The sequence below is a fragment of the Aythya fuligula genome, chromosome 17 (assembly GCF_009819795.1).
Source record: "Aythya fuligula isolate bAytFul2 chromosome 17, bAytFul2.pri, whole genome shotgun sequence".
NCBI lineage: Eukaryota > Metazoa > Chordata > Aves > Anseriformes > Anatidae > Aythya > Aythya fuligula.
In genome coordinates, this window is record NC_045575.1 from 1,864,814 (window position 1) to 1,892,385 (window position 27,572).

Below are 27,572 nucleotides of genomic sequence, written 5' to 3' on the forward strand. Positions count from 1 at the left end.
AAGTGTCTAGCTCCAAGTGCTACAAAGTGAGAAATGTTGGCAGCTTTTGAAGCACGGTAGCAGCAGCTGGCAGAAAGGAGCCCGAGGCACAACACGGCTCCTGTGCAAAGCACCAGTCCCTCGTTTCAGTCGCTGCGTGGTGCTGGCATACGAGGATCTGAGGAAACAGCAGAGCCCCGAAGACAAACGGTGCTCGAGTTGAAAGATCTGGAAGGAAGGAAGGAGCAGCAGGGGAGCACCAGCTCCCTCCCCGCTCCCCCCTGGAAGAAGAGGTTGCAGCAAATTGTGACGAGGACAGAGAAAGAACAGCATCGCCCTTCCTCTCCAGCAATTAAAACTGATTGATTACACACTACTACTCAGCCAGAAAGAGAGGCATTTGTGAGGGTGCCCCACACCAAGCTCAGCCATCAGCACAGGAACAGCGAGGGCCAATTTTCGGGAGGTGGAGCAGGAAGGAGCTGCAGCACCCAAGCACTGCAGGAGTGCAGGACACCCTGGCCATGAGCCATCGAGGGCTGACCACAGGGACAGTACCTGGGAGGCACACAGACCCTGCCACGGAGCAGCCAGCAGGCAGAGGAGGACAGGAACAAAGCTGCACACTCACACACATCACATTTAGCATCCTATCTAACAGGAGTTGTGCTCCACTGGCTCTGCAGAAGGACATCCCATCCCGGGGGGCTCAGCAGCACTGCAGCTCAGAAGCTCTAACGCCGAGGCCTGAAGATTGGTGCCCATACACCACGGGAACCTGGAGAACAGAGTAACTGACAAGCCATCTTATGAAAATCATTTTTATTTCCTTTTTTTTTTTTTTTTTCCCTCTTTTTTTTTTTTTTTTTGAAGTTCTGATGTTTACAGATATGCTTTTATTTCTGATAGCAGAGCTTCGCAGCAGTAAAAATCACAATGCAGCTAGCAGAGCAACTGAGCTACGACCCATAAATACCAGCACAGAAAACAATGGACAACCACCGATATTTCTATACATGAACTATTCTTTTAATGTCACATTTTGACAATTGTAAATGGTCTACAGAACGTATGTGGGCAAAAGGCAATAAGCGAGTCTTTTGAAACACTAGATGTATAATAAACAGCGCATTATCAACATTTACATGATTCACATCAAATTGATGACATCCTAAATGTATTCCTTTTAAAGGATAGAGATTTTTTTCAATAAAATATTACAATTTCATTTAATACTCTGGTACAATACTTCATACATTGCAGGAAAAAAAAAATAAATGCAAGGTCTACTCCACCTAGTAAGAGGATCCTTTTTCATTAGTCTTTAGTACTGTAATAAACAAATCACAATAATGTCATAAATAAACAGGCTTGAAATTATTAATTACATGGTTCACTATTTAAAAGGGAAAAATTAAAAAATTAATTTGAAATAATGGAAAAACCAAAACCTGACAACACATCCTAGTACCAGCTGTGATTTTTCCCATCCCTACAATCAAAAAGGAAACAGGTTTTATAACTTCGTTAGCCATATCCTGGTTAATTAGGTTTCAGACACATATCTCAAGAGGGAAAAGTAAAGTTTGGTCAGGATTAATAGGAGAACCAATCAGTCCTAACAACAGTTAGCTGAAATTAAAGTGTATGCTATAAAACATTCAGTAAAACAAAGTCAGCAGCAAATTCATGCTGGCATAAATTATTGTGCCTTAGGAGTTGGGTTAAAGTTTCCCTTGTGGTGTAAAGTCTCCTGGACCAGAAGACTTCAAAACCACATCCCTTTTCCGTTCCACTGATACAGCAACAGCTTCTAAATCAATGCACAAAAAGTCTCTGAAAATCTCCCCAGAAATACATGAAGCTCCAGTATTCACTCATCTCCTCTGAACCAAAGGACATTTCTCTTTCTCACTTCATCCGTCATAAAATCCAACCATTGTTCAAAATAATTTAAGAAATGCTCTAAGAATGATCCCTCTCTTGCTTGTGCATGAAAGGCAGGCAGATTTTATTTCACAAGGTTTACCCTTTGGTATTCAGCAGGGCCCAAGACTCCACTAAAAAGAAGCAGAGCATTTATTCACAATCTTTCAGATTCTGCTCCCCTCCCATTGACATTCCTCTGCCGTATGCTCCCCAGGACTAGCACACATTCTGGAGTACGAATACCCTGGCTCCAAGAAAAAAAAGGAAAAAATCCTACAGTGGCAGGTTCTAAAGGGCTAACACGAGGTTATAAGAGGCAACGTTTTGTTGGCCATGGAACTGATGAGTGTTGATACAGGTCAATCACTTAAGACACATCACATTAACCAAGTTGGTAACAGAGTTCAGACTCATTCAGGATCCTTCTCGTTTCTCTTGACTTTTCCTTTGACATTTCAGTTGGGCACAGAGTAGCTCCAAACCTGAACCACCTTCCACCTCGCTGTAACGTATGAAGCGTAGAAGTTGGCTAACTCTACACAAAGTTTCAGACAAATACTGAGACTGCCGTCAATTGCTCTATGCAAATACCAACACTTATAACTGATCCCTGTTCAGCAGGATGAAGCTGTAAATAGGGACAGGAAAAGAGGCAGGCCACGTAAAACAGGCATCTCACTACCAGATGGATAGATTTCTCTCTCATCGTGATGAGAAATTTTAGATCAAGATAGGGCACAAATATCATGACTAGACTGTAAGGCGATGACACTGAAACACATTATGGTACGCTGGTGACAGGAGTTCCAAAAAAACCCAAAACCTCAAAAGACAAAAAGGACAATAGGCAAAGTAACAAAAATTCTGCTTAACATTAAAGAAGCACCTTCATTCAGTTCCAAGTGTTCAAATATTTGATTCTGCAAAGCACTCTCAGGAAAAGGCAATGCAATCTCCCACTTAACCTTTCACAAAGCTGCATTAATTACATTCCAGGCTTCAGCATCATTTCACGAGGAAGGCCACCAACGCCACGTCATTGGCCCTGCACCCTCGCATACAGCAACTCAACGCAGTGCTCGCCGTCTGCACGTGCTGTAGGAAAATGGCAATAATTCCTTAACTGCCTAAGTCTTCCCCAAAAACCCAGGGAGAGACGTTGGTAAGACACCACTGGCACCTAAACCTAGGGACTGATTCTGTCGCTAGTGCACACGCGCCGTCCGGGACGGCTCCAAGGGGAGCTTCTGCTCCAGGCATAAGACAGAGCAAACCAAGTGAAGAAACCCAATTACCTGGCAGCTTAACGGCGGCTCTTAGTTCTAGAGCCTCTAGAAGAGGGTTTTGTTTCACTGACAACAATCAGAAGTGGTTTCAGATGAACAGGAACGGCAATTTTAATGCAGCTCTGAAAGGCACTTCAGGTAGAACGGTGACAAACTCCTGTCTGATGAAACGAACCGGGACAAGCTGCTGGCCTGGCTGCCCTGTGCAGCTAAGACAATCGCAGTGGACAGCGAGCTTCCATGCACTGCTTCCCCCACACAACTTCAATTTAGCCACTTACACTATCGTAAGGCCTTCCTAAAGACAAAACCAAACCAAACCAGAAGGCCTAGCAGCTCCCACCTCCCCAGGAGAAAGGGGAAGAGGGTTACCTTAAGGTAAGAGCCTGCGCAGTGGGTGACTTGTTTCACTCTGTTTTTAATGTGCTGTCAAGGTGTTAGCGTGCAGCTTTTAAAATTCCTTTCACTCTACAAGTCCAATCTCCTGCTTAATAGATGAATACAGACAAATTAACAGAGACAGTATCTTCACAAACCACTAGGCCACTGTGCCTTTTGAGAGATACAGTAAATTCCTATTTTGGGTCGAGATCACAATAAAAAGAAACTTCATTTGATGTAAAGGCTACCTTACAAAATTACTCCAAAATAGCCCGTCCAGCCACTCAGCTAAGTTGTAATCAAAGCCATCAGTTACCACAAAAAGCATCTTCACATACTGCTCACCCCTATGAAACTCAGTCTGAGTTTGAAATGTATTAGGACTAGTTTTACCATGTAGCTGATTCTATTCACACTGGTGATCCACTGTTTTCGATCAAGTATTGTTCCCATCAGTATTTTACATGAGTGTAACGGATTTATCCACACCATTGTTCTCCCACCACCCACCCCCAGAAATCCCACAACGGCTCAAATGAAGAAAAAAACACAACACCAAAACCAACTAATAGCCATACTGTGAAACAAAAATACTATTAAAAAAAAAAAAAAAAAGGCATGGATGACAGTCCAACAGTTTGCTGGATTCAAAACTGACTCTACAAAGTAGTTGTCTACATTGTAGAAAGGATTTCCTTTTATTTGGAAAATAAGCAATTGTAAATCAGGTATTGGAGAGAAGAGATATAAACAATCTTTAGATGGTCTTAAGTTTTGCCTACTGTTGAAGGATTAAAACCGTAAATTAAAAAGGTACCAAGCCTTCAGAATTCACCATTCATGTGAAGCTTCTTCCATCTCTTTCTTGACCTTTTTAAAAACCATATTCATTTCTGGAAAAGGAGGAGACAAGAAAATACAAACTATTTAGGTCAAAAACAAACAAAAACAACAACAAAAAAGCACAGTTCATTCTTATTCTGACATTATACAGAAGTGCTCGCTTTTGACTCAAGAAAGCCATAAACTCAACTGAGAGTCTCAAACCTTGCTCGTAAACTGCATGGTGCTTTGGCATAGAAGATGAGATTGTGCATTTGAGATTGTGAATAAATGGAATAGATGCATGTAGAAGATGAGGTTGTGGACTAAATGGGTGAAGCATACTTACAGTTACCAAGTGGAAAAGGGAAAATAGGATGTCTGAGGTCTTTAAAAGCACAGGGGGAAAAGATGATGAAAGGCTTTAGGTTAGAATCGAGAAGAAGTAAGTGACTACAGAAAGACACCTTAAATTCCAAACTATTCCTTTGCTGTATTCACAGCCCCTTAACTAAGCATCAGAGATCTGCTTAGCTAATAACCAGTGCATACTCAATTGTCTGACTGCACAAACCAAACTATAATAGCTACTTAAAACATAACAAAGAAATTCTACAGAATTCTCTTTCAGCAAAAGCAAGGTTTAATTTTACGAGTATGACAACAACAGTACACAAACGTTGATTTTGAAGATTTCACTCCTGGCCAACAGTAGTTTAAAAACTTCACTAAAAGGGCCATCATATTAGATCAGTTTCACTATTTTCTTCCAGTATCTGCTCCCACTACACAGGCACAGCAGTAATCTTGCTTAACACATCTTTTATGAGGCTGAGCATTAGATCAAGTGTTCTTTGAATTTCTTTAGATGCGTACAAATCCATCAACCAGCAGCAAAGACCACTTATTAATGACATGGAAAGTTCAGACTGTAGCTGCCACTCATCGTACAGAACTCCAGTCTCCTGAACAATAAAGATGTCCAACCTATGTCACTGGTGAGTCAGGACACGAGAACAATGAGCAAGCTACCAAGCTAATACTCCACATTGTTTTGAAAAGGGTAAATATAGACACACTTGATCAAAATTAGTCTCTGGAATTTAAACTCCTTAAGGGCAGAGGGATTAAATGCATCAGAAAGTCTTCTTACAGTTCAGTTTTGCATAAATTTTCTTCAAACCCCACAGCTCCAGGCCGGATAGGCACAGTCCCTCCTGCACATACATACCTGCCTTTGCATGGAAGTCTCTGTACATCTTCTCATCTGAAACTCTTCTGCTGTTGCATCAGCCCCACATTTTCATATACTCTAGCACTATCTTCTCTCATTCTGAAATGAAACAAGTGGTTACAGTTTGAATAATCCTGTTTGAGAGAACGCAGTGACAATTTATTTTGCTCAGTTTAGCTTAAGGGCAAAGCACAGGGCAACAGACTAAGGGCAGGTTCTGTGGTAACTCATTCAAGATCACTGAAAATTAGTACAGTTCAAAACTAACAACAGAAACTAACTTACTCTGGACACGTTGGGGTTGGGGTACAGGGTGGAAGAGGGCTCTGATCCCCACTTGTCTGGTCCGATAAAGAATATTTAATGTTTGTGTACTCATGACCTTTTCTTTTACTCTTCTGTGAAACAAAACACAGCGAAAAGCCAGCTTTAAATAACTATTAGAAAACAATAATTGAAGGAATAGAGAAATTACTTGCATAACTAACCAAATTTGTGTTTAGGAGGGTTTGTCTGCGAACACGAGAGCTCAGTTCTATAGATAATGCACACAACACGAATAGGACCTAAAGCTTGGCTTTATTTGTTGAAAAACGGGGCTCTTTAGGTCTTACAATAACATCCCTCTTCCCACCACCACCTCCAGCAGAACACACCAGCCTTATGAACCAGCAGTCGTACGCAACCTTCGTCTTACTTGGCAGACGAAACCACGTTTCATTCTTTAACAGACAGAACCAGCCAGTGGGCCTCCCACTGACCTTATTTCCATCGCAAAAATGTGGCCAAATAAGTAACAACACTGTTTGTGAGATCTCTAATAAAATAACATCCTGGGCCATTAGATTTGATATAAAAAGAACCCAAGCTGTCATTTATATTCTGTAACATATGTTACAAGCTGCAGCCAATTTTGCTGGCATTCATCTAAAGATACCAAAGGCTCCAGCAAGCAAAGCTACAAGAAGACAGAGGATTCTTCTTCTTTGTTTTCAAGGCAAACATCCACAATGCATACACACTCTGCAACCTACATCTAAATGAAAGCCTTCCTTTAGGATTTTACAGGATGGTGGCTTTTTGTTTGTCTCGTTTTGTTTTTCACACGCTCAAACGAGTACTACAAAACTGACCTGAGTCGATCTCACAACAGAGGCTGTCAGAGCCTCCGTGGAGATCTGGCTGCTGCCTCCCCATTAACAAAGCTCTGCACAGCGTTTTAAGTTGAAGTTTTTCACGACGGTCTTCTGAAGCTTGCTCAATTTTTTAAGTTATTTTACAGAACTTCTTCCCATCTCAGCCTCCCACCTACTCCTGACAAATCACTTTCAAATAGACCACCAGTCCAGATTAATTGCCTGGAAGGCTAAAATAAGGCACAATATTCTCAAGCCTAAAACCAGAGCTTGATTTTTTTTTTTTTAACCGCACGATGAATGGCAGTTCAAGCTATAGATATTTTATACAGTAAAAGCAATTAAAAGGAATTGATCGGTTCTTCTATTACTTAAGCTGATTGGAACAGATAAGCCAAGATAAAGTAGGTATCTGGCTTCTCTTCCTTCAGCTTAATTCACTGCAGCTATCCTTTCTAATTCCTAAGAAAAGAAATGTGGTAAGAACTACTTGTTTCCTCGATGTAAGAGAATATAAACATTTCCAGGGGAAAATAAATAAATAAAATAAATCCGATTTGCTTTTTTTTCTCCACTTGTAAGCTGACAGGCAATATCTAACACAATGCTTAAGTCTAAGGAACCTCGAGGCTCTCAGCATTGCAATGCCAACAGGGAATGCTGGCAAAGCAGAGAATTTTCTTCTGAATTTAAAAAAACCCAGGCACGTCTGTGAATGGCCACAGCTAAATGTACACAGGCACTTCACTCCAGCTGGCTGCAAGTGCTACGTGACAAGAGGGACTGTTTGCCTGGGCTAGTTAATGCAACTACCTCGTTTCTTCCTCAGAGCTGGCTTGTGTTCATCCAGCTTGAGAAGCAGACAGGCAGCGCAACTTCATGCTCTTTCCTACGTATGTGCCTTAAGTCACTCCACCAGCTTTGTTCAGCTTTCAGGTTTTACTGTGTGTTTTACTGTGTTTTACTGTATAGTCAGTGTTGCTTCTGTCTGAAAGTCACTGTACTGTTTTATTCCCGTGGCTGCCACCAGCCCTTACAGGTCAAGACTTCATGCATAAAGCAATGCTCAATTTTCAAATCAAGAAAATTTTACTCGTGTGCCTCCTGAGCTAGTAATACAACAGAGGATGAAACACAACTAATTCAGCCTGATGACTATAGGAGAAATGCACTGCTCCACTCAATATCAGAATACCATTCAAAACACATTACAGCAATCAAGAAGTTACAGAACTGCTTCGTAAATGGCAGCAGCAGAAAGAGACCGAATTCAAAAGCTGAGGATACAAGGATTGCATAACACCCATGCAGAGGTAGGAGGGAGCTCTAAGGTGCAGTCAGATGACAAAGCCAGGGGGAAAAAAAAAGTACACCTGAGGGAGTTCTTGTTCTTCACTTTGTGTCTAATCAGCATCAGAGCAGACAACAGCTGTCCTGGGGAGAAGAATAAAGCCTCTACCCTCTCTGCTGAATGCACCTACATCACACAGGCAAATGTAAAACAAGCTCTGCCACTCTCCAAAGAAGCCAGAAGCCACACAAGAGTGCAAAGGCTGAGCTGGCACATTCCACCTCTAAAAGAGGGATTGCATCTCACACCTGGCACTGCACTAACCATGACCATGAAGCTCCCCACACCTGCCTGATCAGCTACATGTGTTTATCTCCTGATCAGCAAGCCAGCTGCAGAAGGTAAGATAATGAAATTCTGAAAAGAAATGATAAAAATCCCAGATGATCAGAGGTTAGGGTAGAAAGTGAAAGCAACAGGGGGTAGAAAGTGAGTTCTTTATAACAAGACTATGCACTCAAATCCTACAGCCTTTTACAGAAGGTGCAATGGGGTACCTGAACTGGAGGAATGAGGTGGGGTCTCGTGTTTATCACCACACATTCCAAAGTTCTCATCACACCAAATCACTCTAAGTGACTTTTTTTGGACAATGTACTGCAGGATCACCAAACTCATTCCTTACAATCTTTTAGTCCAATATACACTGCTTTTATTTTAGTTTTCTAATTCCATCTAATATTTTAAGTAATTCTTAAGCACAGTGAACTGACGTACAGGCTACCTTCCATGAACACAGGTTCCAGACCCAGCATTTTCACAATGCACTGGTTCCACAGTTAGCAGGCAAGCCTCCGAAAGTCACAGGCAGCAAATGAGCAACTCTGCTCCCTGCTCCCACAATAACATGCTCCTATGTCACATTTTATACTTTTACTTTTTATACTTTAGGACAACCATACCTGCTCCTCTTCAATTCTGCGCTGTAGCGTTTCAATGTAGTGCTGTACTGCCATGTAAATAAATCTGTACTGTGCTTCTGTCTGAACCATTCCTGACCGTTGTGATCTCACCATCTGAATGGTCTTTGGAACGTCAATATCACAGTCCACACCTATGAAAAATCATCATGATGTTAAGAACAATAAAAGAAACTTCGCCTTTGGAGGGCAGACTGGCCTGGTCGCTTGTTCCAGCAGAACACAGCACAGCTGAATGACCTTGCAATTGTTTTGGTATGACGCATTGGTGACCTATGTCAATATCCCAGCAGAAAATAAAAGTGGCAGGAAACCTACCTTTTTCTCTGATTATGTCAATAAGAATATCAATCACAATGAAAGTTCCCGTTCGCCCAATTCCAGCACTGTAAAAAGAGAAGAAAAATTAATCACGTTGCTGTTCCTGAACAAACACCAGAACACTTAACCCAAGCTATGAGTCCAACGTTTAAGAAACATTACATTTCCTAGCTATTAACCAAAGCCAAAAACCAAACCATGCAGACAAAAGTGACTACAAACCTAACTTTCACAGAAGAGACAGAAGTCGTAACAGCAGTTTCTGTACGTTAGGGTTTATTAACAACCTTGAACCAGAAATCACTACAAGAATTTGCTTTACAAAAAAAATTAATTTATATGTTGAGAATGAGCAGTGATATCTCACTCAGAGAAGGTGGAATGAGAGACCAGAATTCCCCTGAGTCTGCACCTGAAATATATCTAGTCAAGGCTGGCACCACCTCATACAACACCAGAAATTCTTATTGATACAGGCATGCACACTCTGAAAGATGTCCAGCTTATGAGACAACCATCTGATGCCAAACCAGCATACATAATTTCCCCAAAAGTAAAGCACAAACGCCTTGGCAGATAAAAATTTGAAGAGCTCAACAGGAACGTTGCCTTCCTTTAAAGTTTTCAGCTTTTCCCTGCCACCCTTCCCCAAACAAGGATCCAACAGAACTCCACTGATGGAGAGGAACAGTGCAGCACTGTACCTGCAGTGGACCACTACTGGTCCTGCGTCAGAAATGCTTTCTTGCTTATGGTGCACCTCCTCTAGAAAGTCTAGCACGCCACCAGGGTCACTTGGGACTCCGTGATCAGGCCAAGTTCGGAAGTGATACTGCCAGACTGTTCTCTCTGTGTTCCCCTGGAAGGAAGATGCCAACATGTGAAAACAAAATCCTTCAAATAAAAACCAGCTAAAAGCATTTACTCGGCAAAGGTGAGTCAGATCAGAAGGTGGCACATCCAACCTCCTGCTCAGCATCCATGACCACAGCTCATTTAAAGGAGCGAACAGGCCAGAGTTCTTCCTGGTCTGCCAAGTCGATCACACCACCCACTTCCATAGCTCCCCTTTTTTTTTTTTTTCATGTAGCTGTTTCCAACGTTTCCATCCTCACCTTTAGAAGCCATGGCAAAGCCCTGTCTGAGGGTAACCAACAGGGAATGACCTTCATCTGTCAGACTCCTCATTCATGTGTGTCATTGTGTCATTTACCTTACACATTTTCACACTGTGTGCACACTGACATATCAGTTTAATACATCCTGTTTATTTGCTTCTTCCACAATTATTTTGCACCCTCACCCAAATTGTTCCTTAACAAGGAAGTGCTATTTCCACGCTGGTTCACTTCCTCACCTTTGATATGCTTTAAGTGCCCTTTCTAGATTCTGGATCGCATACAACCAGTTTCTTCTACTACAACCATCTCCATGAAAGGACAACAAATACTTAGCTGGACTGAAGTGCAATTACTTAAAAGCACTAGATGCTTCTTTCCAGATTTCCTTAAAGCTCTGCAGCCAGGCATCTTGTACCAAAAAGTGCTTAGGTATAAGAACCCTCAGTTAGCCCAAGGACAAAGAGGAAGATGTATGGAGCTAAAGCTGGAGCTTCAAAGAAAGAGGCAGGGCTCAATTTATTAATCTCTTAGTGCTTTTATTGATTCGAGAGAAATACTCTTTCTGCATTTTTTTCCTGATTTGCAACCTAGACGAAAAGGACTGATCTACTGACATACTTACCTGCCCAACTTTAGAAAGCTTAAGCTCTCTTAGCGTGTAATCGTGTGCTGCACTCTCCTTAACGTTCCTAACGCGCATAACGCCGTACTCCTTTAGGGAATATTCATCAGGCCAGTACTTGACGCACTTACTCTGCAAGATTTAAAGTTAAAAAAAAAAAAAGATTTAAAAAAGTAGTCAACAAGAAGAAAGACTGGTTTGTAAACTGGTTAAACAAACACTTTTCTGAAAGCTTTCATTTCAGACAAAGAGATGCCTGCAACCTCTCCTTTCTGCAGGTTTCATGATCATCTTAGTACCTGTTTTGCTTTAATAGTTTCAAAGCCCAGGGATGAAAATAAAGTTACTTACACCTCTACCCAGCTAGTGGTTTCAAAATATCAAGTAAGAGATGCTTAAGCACATAATTCCCTATTAGACAAGATGCCTTTTTTTTTGGTGGTGTTTTTTTGGTTTGTTTTCTCGTTATTTTTGCCCTTTTTCCCCTGCCTTCTCCAAAAGAGTACAAGCTAAAGGAAAGCTGATGTTCAGTGCACAGCCCTGAACACAAGAGCAGCTGGTACAGCAAGTCCAGACCAGAACACTCAATGTTAAAACAAGCACGACTCTGACAGAAAGGATGCGTGTATTATCAGCCTAATGGACTAATGCGTACAAAACACCACTTCTAATTTGTGAGCATTTGTTTGCTTCTTCTTCAATGCATTGTAAAACACGTTCAGAACCCTGGGCAGATCTGAGACATCTCACAGTTCCTCATTTTCTTAAGCAAAGTGCTCTTGAAGTCATCTCTGATCCAGAGATTTCTCTCCTTCCTGCATAACTGAAAGCATCTTGGCCTGAGATAAAAAAAAAGCTTTTATTTTCTATCAGGACTGTTATTTGCAATTCTTGAAGAATTTAAATAGGCACCAAGAAAAAAAAAAAAAAAGGAAAAAATCAATGCATGCAGCACTGATTAAGTAATCAGACATTAAAGTGTTTTATACAGCCAGAGCACAGTAAGCAGGCTTAGCACAATTTGGAAAGAATCATGGAGAAACTGAAGAACAGCACGGCCCCATTAGTAGGTTATCCAAAATAAAGAGGCATATTCAAGGCAACTCTTCCAAAGCAACCCCATCATTTATTTTTCTTCTTCCAAGAGAAAGATCTAACAGGAAGGTCACTGGAAAGGGGTAGCTTCTCTCTCCTTCACAGCATTCTTAGGAAGAAAACACAAATCATGCTCCTTTATAAGGGGTAATGAATGGGAGTTTACTAATCCTAAAATAAAATAAAATAAAATAAATCCACTGAATAGATCCTTTGGTTTCTACAAACAGTGATGGCAGCTGTGATACTTAAATGAAGAAGAGAAGCCCAAAAAATCTACAGCTATTTGTCTTCTGCACGTCTATGCAGGGTTTTCTTTTGTGGCAGTGGTAAGGAAATCCTGCAGTTATCAGCCATCCACGGAAAAACATCAGTTGTACTTTCCACATGAACTTTTTTTTTTTGAAAAGTGACACTAATCTATGAGAAGAGTTTTTCCTTCAGAAACAGATCAATGGTTTAATGAAAAAGGTGGACAATGGTATGTGAAAAAAGGAGAGAAACTGAAAAAAAAAAAATTCAGGAAACGTTAAGAAGATCAGGAGCAACATATTCCAAGGATGAAGCTATACTACACAAGGCAGCGAATAAAATGATCTCTGTAATTTAAAGGTAAAAGTGAGGTTCCTGGAATCCACCACCGTAGGAAAAATGTCCTCTTTTAACACAGTAAATATTGCCAGAGCAGTGTGCAAGGTGCTTACAGACCACAGAGGCTGAATAGGCAGCTCTGTTCACGAAGAACAGAGCAGTCAAAGCACCCAACTTCAGGAACAGAAGTGCTAAATCATCCCTGACTGCGAGGTTCTTAACCTGGTACATTTACAGCCAGAATCGCTAGCTCAGCACACAATGAGAATCTTATCAAATTCAAGCACGGAAAGTAAAGGCAGAAGAAAGAACAACCTTCTAGCACAGTCTAGGAAGTGTGACCTGAATACTGCAGTTTCTCGTTAAAAAGCAACATCCTCATATCCTCCAAGTTCATCTTTATTGGAATAAAATCCCACAGTTTGCTTTTTTAATAAAAGTCTACACAAACTTGGTAAGCCAAAATAAATGGCAATGCCTTTTTTTTTTTTTTTTTTTTTAAGAAAAAAAAGGAAATAAAAAAAGAAAAAAAAGAAGAAAAAGAAGAAAAAAACAGGAACAGGGAAGAATGCCTGCTTGGCTACAACATCCAGCCTTCCAGTGTCTCATTCCCTGAACAACTTTACAATGCAAAGATTCAGTAGCCAGAATTTAATCAGTTAAACCTTACAAAAGGGAAGATCCCCTGGTATGACAGGAGTATACTCTCAGATCCCACAGGCACCAATAAAAGAGGACACTCAGCACCTTCCAGAAACAGGTCTCCAAAGACTGTGGTGGCACACCAGATTTCAGCATGAGTCAATATAACCAGGTCTGTTCAGTTCTTACTTGCCCACAAATGCCATGACCTTTCCTGAGGCCAGTTCAAGATTCTGTTTTTACCTTTCCTCTTTCCACTTCTTTTGTTGTCATAACAATAACTCGAGAATTCTCCTGGAAGACCATCCTCCAAAAATCATTCACTGTATTCTGTAGGCAACCTTGAGTAGCAATGTAGCTTTTTTTTGGCTTTGAGTTGTTGCACTTGGTTTCAAACTCGGGCTAGAGACAAAAACAATTTAACAACCAGTGACAAACTTGATTTTTAGAAGCCTAACTTCAATCTAGGAGAGCAAGTTAAAAAGTAGGCATGGGCTGTAGGTAGGAGCATACTTACCATAATAATATTAGCATTGATATAGTCTGAAACAGGTTCATTTGGATCACCATCATGTAGAACAACTCTGGTGTGATCAACTGGAAGAATACATGCATATATACATACGTTAAGCAGCTGCATCCTACAGCTGTGAACATACAGCTACTTTTAAATACTCAACAGATAGGTACATTACTTACTGCTACCAGAAACAACTAAATTGTCCCATTCTGTAAATTAGTGGCTAGAATAATCAGCTTTTCCTCCTCCTCACTTCCAAGTGTCCAATTCCTAACAACCTGGACCAACACAAGTGTTTATCTAAGTCAACACAAGCGGGCTCAAACGCTGCAGGATTTGCACCATGCAGTGTTGTACCACCAATTAATCCTCTTAAGTCTGAGCATTCCAATTTGCTGAAAAACAGTTGAGAGATGTGACGCTTTTAAATGAAAGCTGCAGACAAATATTAGGGAATCAAAATATCTGCATGCACCAAGTGCAAATGTTTGAACGGAGACTGGAAATTGTATGGACTAATACTGATAACATAAAAGTGGAAGTTATCATTAAAGAGAAGAGAAAGCGCTCTGATGCTTAATTAACTCTGTATTCACCAGCTTAAAAAAATAAAGCAGAGAAAAGTAGCAGGCTTATATTATAATGAAGGAAATCAGTACTTACAGGGTAATATGTTTTTGTATCTATTTTTGTTTTTGTTTTCTTGACGCTGACCTTCTTTACGACTATAGAGAAGTTTGCATTCTTGCTGCTGTAGAGTCTAAATGAAAACAGCAAAAATAACCGGTTTCAATAAAAGCATAAAAAAGAGGTAGAGGCTGTTTCACCACAATTAGAGTTATCCTTTCCTCACAAGAAGGATGATACTTGATTATAATGCCAATCAGTAGTCAGAGAGAGAGAAAGGGAAGGGGAGGGAGATCCCAGGTTCCTCCAGTAGGTTCCTCCATTCAGACTAAGTACAGCATTGCTTCCAAGGTATGAAAAGACAGTGACAGAAACACAGGAGCATGAATGACAAGGGTTTGAGTTTTACTGAGTTGTTTTTTTTTTTTACTGTCTAAAGACCGTAACAAAATTTTGTATGTGGAAATTTGGCCACCTGAAAAGGCACTCAGAATAAAGGAAGTAACACGAGCAGCCATCTACAGAGCAGGTCCAAACACAAACATTTATCATTAGTGTTGAATTTCCACTGCCGACCTGCAAAGGAGTAAGATGCTCTGCAATCCTGGATTCATTACCTGAGCTGTGCTGGCTTCCTCAAGCCCTTACCAGCCTTCTTCCCCTGCTTCAGCTGCAGCCAACCTGTGGCCACACTGCTGGAAAGCCCCCAGCCAAGCCCCTGAGACAGAAGGTTGTTTCACAGCAGTGCCACAAGAACAGATCCTCCAAGCTGCAGCCAGACCAACCCCAAACCTCCTACCTGACCCTAGTCAAATCACCAAGGCCAAGGTCCACATGGGAACACTACAGCACTTCCAAAGGAAGGTGAGATAAGTAAAGTGCCCAGCACAATGTCAACACGCAACACCTGAGGGAAAAACAAAACCGAACAAAAAGCCACCAGTGCAAAACAAACCTTGCCCAGCCCTTCCCAGGTTACCATGCTAGGGGATGGGGAGGTGTTAGGTAACTCCAAACGTGCTTATCCACAAATCATCCTCAGGCAGAAACAATAAATCTGCACGGGGATTTCTCCTGTTGGCAAGGCCCCAATTTCTCAGCGTCTGGTTCACAATTAATAACGACAAGGACAACAGCACTTCCAGACTTCATCAGCGTTGCTTAGGAGCAAATCCACATCCTTGCAAGGAAGCTGGAGGGACCAGAATCTCAATGCCTTTGTTCCAAGTTTTAATCCCTAAAGCAGTACCGGCCTGACTAGAAGAAACACTCAGGCTTTGGAAGCTGCTCCCTTTTCTAATACCACCCTTAATACTCCTTCAGAGATTGCTCTTACTTTAGAGCTTGGGCATTTCAAGCACATTTGCTCACTTCTATTTCAGTCTCTGTGATTGTTACTGCCTCACTTGGTGACCTTGGACAATTAGGCTCATCCTAAAGCCAGGGAACCAAAGGACAAAAGCAATACAGCAGAGCTGTGGGGTTTTGTGTTTGTGAAGCACGGACAGAAAGCACGCTCCCATCAAGTGTGCTCGCTGCTCCCAGCGATGGGTGAAGCAGCACTTTGCAGCAAGCTCACCTCCTGCCACACTGCAGGTCTTTCAAGTGCCATCATCACAGAGCACCTTTAGAGAATAACACTTCTCAGTCTCGGCCAGGTGGAACACCAAGCAAAAGAACCAAAAGCTAAACTTTGCCAGCAGGTTAAAAAGTGGAAACAATTAAGTGTGTTGAAACTAACTTCAAACATCCTCACTTCATACAGTTAATTATTACTGCTCTGAGCATCCCAGAGGAGAGATCCATGAGCAGCAGAGACTGTAACAAGCCCCTTACGAGATGTAAACAATGCAGCAACAAATCCAAAACACAAGTCCTCAAATTCACTCCACTAGCCAAGCACTAAGCTCACCACACAGTCATTTTCCAGAAGCAAAAGTGTTACAAAGACTGTCAACATTTCTGCCTGGTGGGTAACAGCACGAGGCACATTCTTCAATATGCCTAAAGACAAGTAATTTAGAGGCACCATCTGGGCTGCCAAATGATAAACAGGCCATGCAGAGATCCACGGACAGCCTGGAGTTTGCCCCCTGCCTCCTCCCACTAAGGCCGACAGTCACAGCTTACCTGAGGAGAATGAGAAAGCATGACATTAAAACTGCTGGGAGATTGCTTCGTCACCAGAACCACCACAAAACAAGGTGGGAAAAAACAAGGTTTAGGGCTGACCTCACTAACAGCAGTGAAAAGGAAAGAGAGGTGGAATGTCTCAGTAAAAATTTTTCACTTACTTTTTCTCTAAGACTTCAGGCTTGCTAGCAAATACTTTTGTTCAGGGAAGTTGTGGGACAGGAAAACACCTTGCTTCTAAGAACCATAGTGGATAAATCCATTACAAGCTTATTCCACAAAGGCAAGAGGTCAGCAAAGAAGTGATACGTGTCAAGTAATCGCCCAGTCGTTTTGACAAATCAACGATCCGTTCCTAAACACACCGTACAAGAGCGCTTCCCTCAGGAAAACAACATTGACTCTCAGTCTCTGGTGGGCCAGCACCAATTACAAGCAGGGCAAGCCAAGCAGGGATACCTTCTCCTTTTCATGCCCTCTAAATACAAGGAAGGTGTGCTTGGAGTCTAAGGAAACTAACAGCAACACAGCTGGGCTAACTTGGAAATGGCTGTTGAGGCTAAACAACACCGTGATCACAGCACAATGTATATTAACTGCCATGAGAGGACAAGGCACACCACTAAGCAGCCTTACCAAAAAGCAATTAACTCCCAAATGCAGGTTCTAGCCAGCAGAACAGGGAGACGCCAAGCTTCCTGATGTGCAGGCCCCATGTCCAAGTTCACGTGTTGAATTCTGACAGAGACAACTCAGGGTTGAGGCCAGGTCACCTCCCTGAGAGGTTCACAAGCCACAGATGAGAACTGTTCGTGATTTTCAGCCCTGCCTGCCATGACCTCAACTATTATATTCTACCCACACTTACAGAGAAATTTGTTACCTCTTTTTTTTCCAACTCTCACCAACGGTCTCAGAGCGTAGTCCCTACAGAAAACAAGAGCAGACTGGAGCGCATGGAGCTAATGAATGTGTCTGGACAAAAAGTGTTTCATCAAAATAGCGCTTTGCAAATCCATCACTTTCTGAGAAGTTTCTTAAAATAGCATTACAAAGCCAAAAGCAGCCTCTCTGACAGAAATCTTAGATCACAGGACTTTCCAGTTTCCTGTTGCCATCTGCTGGTGGAGTTCCACAACCCACTATGGGGGTGTAGGAGATAGAGAGAAGTGAGCTCCTTATATTTAAGCCACGTGTAAAGCTTTTGGCTATGACCATCATGTGTGTGCAGTTAAGTCACTCCAGTTGTCAGCAAAGGGTTAGGACCTAGGCTGGACTCGAGTAGCTTGGAATACACTACGCAGCATCCACTCTTAATTTTCTCTTCTTTCAAAATTACCAGTTTCAGCTGTATTTGCTCTCAAATCTGGAGTAGCTCCCTGAAATCACAAGGACTTCATTCAAAGGAGGGAAGGCTGGGCCAGCACAGCTATGGTACACACACGAGGGGTATGAGGAGAAGAGAGAAGGAAAGGAAGTGCTACTTACTGGGAAGGAAATGAAATTTCTGGAGAAAACAAAACAAAAATAAATCTCTGAGAGCCCAAAGAATATAGATAATCAATGCTGCTTCACCTCAGAGCTTGTTTGTGAGAATACTGCTACTGTACTGGGACCTGTGTCGCCAAGAAAAACACAGGCTAGGAATCAGGCCTTTGCCTCTACAAATATAAATCCAGCCTACAAGCCTCCTCCTGTGCACGTGGAGAAAAGGGACCCAGGAATGAGTCCAATTAATCATCCTGGTGGGCCAGGTCTGATGCCAGCTGTAGTAAGGCTCCCTCTGATGGGGAAGATACACAGGAGGGACTGTGCTTAGGTATTGAATGAACATCCTGAAGAATGTAATTACCTCTCAGGAAAAAGGTCAAATATTTCAATCTTTTTATTAGCAGACACAGGAGTGGAACTGGTAAGTTTTAAGATACAATCTACCCGACACAGGAGAAGGGAGCAAGAACAGGGATCTGAAGTGATGGAGACAAGCTAATGTCAGGAAGGCAGTAACAGACCTCTTTTAAGTAGCACAGATTTTTGATAACATAACATTTGAAATGTAATGAAGTACCTCAAATTCTTCCCAGAAGCCCTGCTTGACTTTATCTGTAGTCTCTGCTAGCTTGCTTAGCTCTCGCACTCTGCTTTCAATCTCTGCAGCGTTAATACGGGTGGTATTCAGAGGCTAAGGAAGACACAAAATATTAAACAGAGGTGTAACAGTGATACAGAAGATAGTTAAACACAAATCCTCTTTGTTAAGTATATTTTATATAGGCAATTCTAGGATCCAGGCATCTATTTGGACTTTGGAACTTTACCATTCACACACTGAAGGGCAGGGAGGGTAGAGAGGAAAGGGACAGGGAACAAATGTTTTTAGATAAAGTCTCATGGTTGTTCTTCAGTACCTTAAGTTGTCTCATTCCTGGACTAGTCTTGTGATCCCTACGGACTATAATGAAGCCAAGGAAAGTTCTCCTCGCATCACAAACATGAGCCTGCCACTGGCACATAAAAACTATTCCAGCTTAGACTTAAGTGACTGAGTTTGTCATCCAGTTTCATGGTTTCATTCTTCATTTTCACCAAAAAAAAAAAAAAAAAAAAACTTCTCTTCCCAAACAACATATGCTGAAACTAACAATTTTTTTTTGCTGCAAAATTTATTATTTTTCTCCGTTCACTCACCTGCTTGAGTTGCAATACTGTGCCCAAAGTTTCTACCATAGGGTTCTTCTTATAATGCTCCACTAGGTCGGTCAGAGAGTCAAATTTCTCCCCTCCACCAACATCGTATTTTAGATCCTTGAAAGACAGATGCTCAGTCGTCAAAATAAACGCACTTCATCATATGAAGTCTACACTGACATCATCTTTAGGCTATGCAGTATTAGAGAAATTCTCTTTAAAAACACACAAAGAAAAGCCTAATAAGACCTTTCTGCTAATGGCTGGTAAACAAGAAGCACACACATACACTAAGGAGGACAGCATCCTTTGTGTTGCCTAACTGAAGTCACTTTGTCTGCCTTTCCAGGAGAAAAGACTCCTCTTGATCCGAGGCTCAGTCAGCTCAAGCAGGCTACCTGAGCTACTATGGGATTAGAATCCAGGGGACAGCTTTGGAAATCAATTCACATTATGATTCTGTCCCGAAAGGCAAGCATTAACTGCCACCGTGCTTATTTTGGTGAAGCGATTCTGGTTTTTTGTTAATGTCATGAATGCTACCGGTAGTTAACTGCAAAGCAAAGGAGTTTTCTTGAAAGGTTAGCATAAATACAAAAATCAACAATTAAATGTCAAGGTTCTTTGTCCAAGGAATAGTTTGCTTTGCCTTAATGCAGAACGGGGCAGCCTCGGTAAGGCACACAACCTGATGTTTTCTGGTCTCTCTTATGCTCAGGTTCTACAAAACACATCTGTTTCCATTTGTCAATTGTTATACAATTAAAACAAAAAGTCACAGATTTGAACATTTAATATGTTCAAATAGGCATGGATGAAAATACCAAGACCGTAACTCAGTAATATTTAAATGAATATTTTAATGAACCACCCTATATTAAATTCAGGCCTTAGATTTAAAAGCGTTCCTTAGATTAAATACTCAAATTTGCTTACAGGATGTTGATCATTCTCAGATGAGGCATTATAAAATGACAGGGAAACAGATGGACTTGAATAGATCTCTGTTTGTCCAATTACCCCTATTTTTATACAATCTATACAGGAGACTGCAACTCCTTTAAGAAGGTTCACGAACATGAAAAGCTCCATCAGCAAAGGATTTAAGACAGACTTCTGATGCAATCAAAAGCAAATCCATGAAAAGGTACTTGACAGCACAGTATAGTACAGCACGATCCAGCCAGACAAGCAGTCAAAAAAATAACACTGCTATATTTCTTTAGCTATCGAATTAGTCAATACAATCAAACAGATGATACGTATAGCACATAGAGTACCATGGGAAGAAGGGAAAATACATTTTGGTCTCTATGGAAGTGTTGAACGGCCCTCCTGTTAGCATAAACCCACTGCCCATGGAAATAGTGCAGTTAAAGAAGCTCCTGCTTCATCATACCTGGCAGTGAATCATGACGTGTGTCACTTTAGATTTCCCATCGTTACTCTCTCCTTTATCATCTCCCGTCCGGACAGAAAGAACAAAGTCCCCAGGGTGGCTTTGACTCTCACGCACAAGAAAGCTTCCATGTTTTCCTTTTTCTGTTAAGAGTTTTTCAGCTTCTCTTCCAGAGAGATGCCCATGAAACCACCTTTAAAGAAAGTAACACACAGACAGGCACCCTGCTTGTTATTCCATGGCTGAATCCACTGGGTCTAAATACTTATTACAAAGTGAAACACTTACACTGAACATTTTATACTGAACAACAGTGTCCAGCTCTAAAGAAAGCCTTAAAATTTATAAAAAGAACCCTAACTCTTGGAAGCATACATGTCCATATACACGAGTGATTACAAAGCACTTCAAAGGAGGCACTTCCACAAGCACTGAAATTTGCATTTCATGCAAGCTTCAAACAAAGCTTTGATTTGGAACCCCTACAACAGTCCAAATGGATTCCCTGGTGCCCAATAAATGCGAGCTTACACAGCAACCTTTTCCTCAGTCAAGGCATTTACTCGTTCTATTTCCTTCATAAGGACATACTTTCCCAATAAACCTGTGGGAATTTAGTATTTTTGAGACCCTACCCTTCCATCTCATTAGGAACTGGGCAGGATAATCACATAAATCTATTTTTTTTTCAAGAAACATGGCCAAAAATGCAATAATTCACCCCACTACCACTGTTTAATATTTTTCCTTGTGTTTTTTATTTCCAATTCTGACATCTACTGGCCACAGAGGTTTATTTCTGACATGCACAGACTTCTTCAGTATGTCAAAAGCCTCATTCTCCTTATGAGCCATGCTCCTAAAACCATGAGTTTGAGCAATTTTAATATTTGCATGCCGTTCACTTTCCTAAACTTATGCTCGCTGCTGGAAAAAAGGGTGTATAAAATTACATCCAGAAATATTACTGCAAGGAATTCCAAGGCATAACGACTTCAGGAAGCACTTGGAAATTTTCTGTAAGAAAAACTTTCTCCCAGTAAAAATCAAGGCAACTTTGTCTTTCTTTTTTAGTATTGTATCAGGCCAGGAGGAAAGCTTCAAGACCTATTTTCTTCAGCATCGATTATTTTACCTTTAACTATGTATATCAGTCTGCTTTTTAAGTAACCTCACTGAAATCAGGGGGATTACTTTCAACATGATAGTGGCTACTCTTCCACCAAATGGAAGCCAGCCCTAAGGGGACAACATGCATTTATGAAGAAGCGCAGGGATCCCGAGGTTTCCACCACTATTTCTGACCTTTCAGATGTAGGATCAGCACAGTTCAGGGGATACTTCAGCTCTATAACGTCTCCGTTCTTTTCTTTGAGCTGCCCATGGTGTTCCATGTAATACTGCACTAACTCAGCCAACGTAGCAAACTTCTCTCCTCCGTAGAGGTCATAGTAGTCTCCTGTGTTCTGGATCTTGATGTGGGTGACAGCTCCAGTTCGTCTACCGTTTGAAAGAAAGGAAGAAAGAAGCCATACAAATCAGCTGATTCCCAATCAATCATTTATGGTTTTGCTGTCCAAGTTGGAGCAATCTAGACTTGCACTTCTATCGCTTTCCACCTGAAATATTGCACAATAGCTAACCTAGTGCAGCTCTGAAGTGTACTTCAGCCACACATCAGAGGCTTGCAAGAAGGGGAAGTGGCTGTCCAAGAAAAAAAAAAAAAAATTCTATAACAACTCCAACTCAATATAGCTCTGTGGTCCCATGGAATCCAACAGGAATCCCTCAGACCCCCAAGAACTGCACGCACAAGCACAAGGGGTGGAGGGGTAGGGAAGGGACTCAGCCTTCTCAAGACATCCATCAGAGCTTGTTTCCTACTTTTGCTAGGATTTCCCACCCATTTCTAGGATCTCTCCTTTACCAAACAGCAGCCTTTGCCTGATGAGGGCCGTTTGCTCCTCGAGTTCCCAGTATTCATGAAGAGCAGCTCTCTCATCCGTTAAACAGGGCCCATTATGTCAAAGGTATCCAAGCAGCACCATTCTTATCTCCAAGCTTGCTTTTCCTTTTTCCTTCACCTCCTTCCTCTGCCCTCCTTTCTTTGCCCCTACCCCTGTACAGGGTGTCAGTAGGACAAGCATTACAAAGGATCTGTTTTGGAAGCTGAAACAGCACGGCAGTTGCCATTAAAGACTTGCTGACTTTTCCTAGAGGAAAAAAGTCAGAGCAGCATTTCCTTGCAGGTGTTTGATCAGTAATTCAGATAAACTCTGCTACTTTTCTATGGTTATCAAGTAGATTTTTAAAGGGCGTAACGTAATGCAATTATCAATTTACTTCGGCTTTCCCAATACTTTTCCACCTCTCTGCAATATTTGTATCCCCAAGTTGGTAAAGGTATTTGGGAACTTCTTCAGGGAAAACAGAGGGGTTTAGGGGAAAGAGAGAAAAAAAAAAAGTGAACAACAAATTAAAAAGTGATCTGTGCATTATTTCGTCCCTTACAGATCATTTGTGACCCTTTCCCAGAATAACAGCACCAAATGTACACCCTTACTCAGTTGAGAAGGAAGGCAGAAGACGCTGAAACGTACCTCACAGAGAGCGTAAAGTCTCCTGGGTTACTTTTGCTGGGCCGTGCCAAAAAACTGCCATCAACTCCTCTTGTTAACAGTAGGTTTTCTGCCTCCACCCCAGTAATATTCGGATGAAACCATCTATACGAGGTTAAAAATACAGAGAACAAATAAGTAAATAGAAGAGCTGGTTTTTGAAGTTAATTTATACGTCAGGACTAAACAGAACAATACAACAGGTTCAGAAACAGCACTGAATTTTGCTCCTAAACTGGTAAGAATTTCTTAGTAATAGGTATAAATCATTCTTTTCATATTATATTGCAATTTTACATACGGGTAAGCAATTATTTGCAAGTCAAAGAGCTACAGCTACGCATATTCAGATGATTTAGACAACGATATCAAAGAGAGGTACTCAGTACAGTCAGGGACCACAAGTCACACGTTGTCCTTACTCCTGGAAGGCAGAACGCTCAAAGAAACCGAAAGGCAATCAGGAAAAATATTTAAAACAAAACACCGCACAACATTTTAAAGGTTAAAAATTAAACAAGACCTCATCCTTCAGTGCACAGGTTGAGCACCGACCGACAGGGGTCAAAAGGATCAACGATTTGGTTGCCCAGCCTTCTTCCACCTTCCTCAGGGGAACGAGGTGTCAGACCCAAGGCTGCTGCTCTGCCTTCCAAACACCATGGCGATTTGTCCGGTCCGAACACACCACGCTTAAATACAAGCACCAAGGAATCTCGTATCGATATTCACCACCCACAGGCAGCCTAATGAGTGACTAATATAGTGCCCGGCCAGAGGAGGGCTGTATATGGTCTATAGCCAAGAAGCTGCGTCCCCACCTATGGCATCAGCTTTTGAGACTTATTCTTAGCCATTCGGTTAACGCATCTGCGTTTCCTCTTAGCTATACGTGAGGAATTTTATTGCACTCTTGCAGCTCCGAGCTACACCTGCGCTCCGGATGAGAGGACTTTTTAATGAGGCACCATTTCAGGCGACAAACCTAAAAACAAAACAGAAATCACCACGCAGCCCGGGAACAGAGGATGCAGCAGCTCAGAACTGTCCTCGTGGTTTTGTCAGGCTTTTATTGGGAAATTAAACGATCTCCTTTATCCTTCGGTGCTGCTGTGAACCAGGCACTGCACAGGGCGCAAACAAAAACGCACTTCTGTATCTGCAAAGAGCACGGCGACTCCTCTTTGTGCGCCGGGTCCTTTCTTTCTCTGAAGTAGAGCAGAAGATGAGGGCGAAAAGGCTCCGCAGCCAGCCTCCTTCCAGTTGTAGAAGCGCTCCATCTCCCCCAAAATCGCACAGCTTTTCTAATCACTCCGGATCCAGCCAACGTTTCACAGCAAATTGCTGTAGCAGCAAAACACGCGAGTGCCTCTCTAAATTTAGGGTTCTGCCTTCATGACTTCAATGGGTTCAGCAATTCCTCCTGCGCTGAAGGTGACAATATTCTACCAAGCCCCGAGCCAGCCTACTCCATCCAGGCACAGCTTCCATGCAAACATGCTGGGCAGTCTCAGAGGTTCTAGAACATTCAAACCTCCAGCAAGTCATTCAAATGGGAATTTGGATTACCTGTGCACCAATTTCATTTCAAGACTAAACGATCCCTCTTATTCATCTTTTTTTTGCCTTTTTCTCATTAAAGATATCCTGCTTGCATTAAGAAAATCTAGTGAATACCACTGTACCTCTAAGTGAAAACCAAACCTATGCACCATAGCTCTTGAAAAGAATATATGAAAAAATGCTTCCACGTTATTAAAGCAAATGAGAACGAATCAGTTAAGTAATCCTACATTTATCTAATGACTATTTCAAGGTCCAGAAAAGTTGTTTTCATGTGATATCACAAGAGAAACCGTGCAAGCAGCAGCACCTAGCACGAACTGACCATTAAGTAACATATTTTAGAATACGACAGTTGGACTCAAAGAGCTGATAACCCACTTGCCACGCTTCCAGCCCCAGAATTTTACTTCCATTAGGGAAAAACACCAACAAAGGCATGACAACATTTTGAACAGTCATTTTAAATGCACACAGAATTCAAGAGACACCTCCGTGTGTTTTTAAATTTACATCCAAAATTGCATAAACACGAAGAGGAGAAATTACTGGAATCTACCTTACAGATTTATTCTGCTGTGACATTCCATAAAGCTCAATTAATTTATCTTCTGTCTCTCACCCTAAACCTTCATGCACCTGGAAGTAACTGCACACAAGCTGGTCAAAACATTAAATAACTGAAAAATCATAACTTGATAAACAGAAGGGACTAAAAGATAGGTTAAAACCGTGAGGTTGTTTAACAAAAATGTCACCCCATACACAGATGCTCCTGCCCAAGGTGGCAAAAAGTTACGAAGTGCAGCAAAAGGAAAGCTACATCTGGGTGAGCGAGGCGCTTACTGCACTTTATGTAACTTTTGTTCTGATGGCAACTTGTTCCCCTGCTCTCTCATCCTTGTATTTTTGGCTTTGAGTAGGAAGATGCATTTGTCAGCCACCCCAAATAGAAAAATGGGGGTGTTAGCGATCTCGGTTAAACGGTTCCGGCCCGGCGATCAAGATCCCTCCATTGAAGTCCTGCCATCACATGTGTGCTTTTGAACCTCGGTGGCCGCATCCCCTCCAAAGCTGGCAGAGCGAGCAAGGGGGCTGCGGGCACAGATCCCGGTAACACAACCCCCACGGGGGACCTTCTCTCACGCTTCCTTTTATAGGGATGGAATGTATTTCAGCCTCTTCTTTTCTTCTTTCCTTCTTCAACCTCTATTGCGAGCAGGTGCAGAGGCTATCCCAAGCAAAGGCCACCCCTGCTAAGAAGCACGATGAAGAAAGCAACACGCAAACACGATCCCACGCTCTGATTAAACCGAGTGCCCTCGCTGTGCAGGGCATGCTCCCCGCAGCAGCTCTGGTGGGGGGCATTCAGCAGCACACCCAAGTCCCTTATGAGCTTACAGCGAGACTGAAATATTGGCAGAAAAGCTAAAATAGTCGGGATCTCACTTACAAAAGCGCAGGGGCATCAGCTAAGCAAGGGACCTTTTGCTGAAAGCCTTGACGTGGGTGAAAACGCAGCCTTGCAACTTTTTCATTATTATTTAGCAAGGGTGCATTTTGCACAGCCAGGGAAAGCTCAGCAGAATCAGTGTTTTACAGGTGCCAACAGGCTGCTGCCACCACACTGAAGAGGCCGAGAAAAGGAGAAGATCAATTCGTTTCTCCACGCCACGCCGGGGCTTTGCCAATCACCTCCACAGCAGGGGCGATCCGAGCGGTGCTGGGCCTCAGCTGTCACCGCCGCAGCGCCACGGAGGTGGGGAGCGGCGCTTTAATTACCCCTATTTTTAGGCTCCTCGCTTTATAACCTTAATAATTTCTCGGCCTGGCTTACAAATTAAAATCTGAGCTCCCGAGCATCGCCCCTGGCCTCCAGACGGCTGGAGGGGGGGGTTCCCGTAGGGATGCAGCCGCCGGTGGCGGTGTGTGAGGGGGGCAAAACCCCCAAAACACCCTGAGGTGTTGCTGTGAGACCCCAGCCCTCACCCTGACCGCCCGTGGGCTGCAAACCAACCCCCCCCAGCACAACCTCGCCACATCACGGGGCCGAAGGGCCCCAGAAGGGTGCCGGGGCCCGAGCCCTGACCCCACAGGGGGCTCCCCAAAACCCCAGCCCCTGAGGAGGCCTGAGGGGAGCCCCCGACATCGCGGGCCGGGTTTTTCCCCTCAAACCGCCCCCCTCACGGCCAGCACCGCCCCCACCCCTACACCTCAGCGTGAGGAGGGGACAACGGGACCTCGACACCCCCAAAAAAAAAAGAAAAAAAAACACAAAAAGCCCCCCAAAAAAGCGCCCCCCGCTCACCTCCGCGATGTCATGGTGCCCGCCGGGAGCCGGGGCTGCGGCCTCTCCCCCTCCCTGCTTCTCACATCGACCCCTCCCCGGCTGTGTCCCCCCCTTCCCTCCTCACGCCCCTTTCCCCGGGGTCTCCCCTCGCTTTTTTTTCTCCCCCCCCCCCCTTTTTTTTCTTTCTCCCCCTTCTCGACCGCCGGCGGCCTCAGGCCCCGCACAGCGCGGCGCGGCCCGCCCTGCGTCACGGCCGCGACATCGCCGCGCGACACCGCCCCCTCCTCACGGCCGGGGGGGGCCC

The 27,572-nt window shown here is 42.8% G+C and overlaps 1 protein-coding gene across 1 annotated transcript; it reads right to left on the minus strand.

The window, feature by feature from the left end:
• Positions 1–986: 986 nt before the first annotated feature.
• On the minus strand, positions 987–27,354 carry PTPN11 (protein tyrosine phosphatase non-receptor type 11). The gene is made up of 16 exons (XM_032198854.1): positions 27,287–27,354; positions 23,398–23,520; positions 22,103–22,297; positions 20,798–20,990; positions 19,399–19,515; positions 18,779–18,892; positions 14,614–14,710; positions 13,948–14,027; positions 13,674–13,832; positions 11,103–11,234; positions 10,064–10,218; positions 9,357–9,424; positions 9,021–9,172; positions 5,917–6,029; positions 5,629–5,730; positions 987–4,468 (listed from the first exon to the last, which is right to left on the minus strand). The coding sequence occupies exons 1-15, from the start codon at positions 27,298–27,300 to the stop codon at positions 5,661–5,663; spliced, it is 1,782 nt and encodes a 593-aa protein (XP_032054745.1). The 5' UTR covers positions 27,301–27,354; the 3' UTR covers positions 987–4,468; positions 5,629–5,660.
• Between the last annotated feature and the right edge of the window lie 218 nt (positions 27,355–27,572).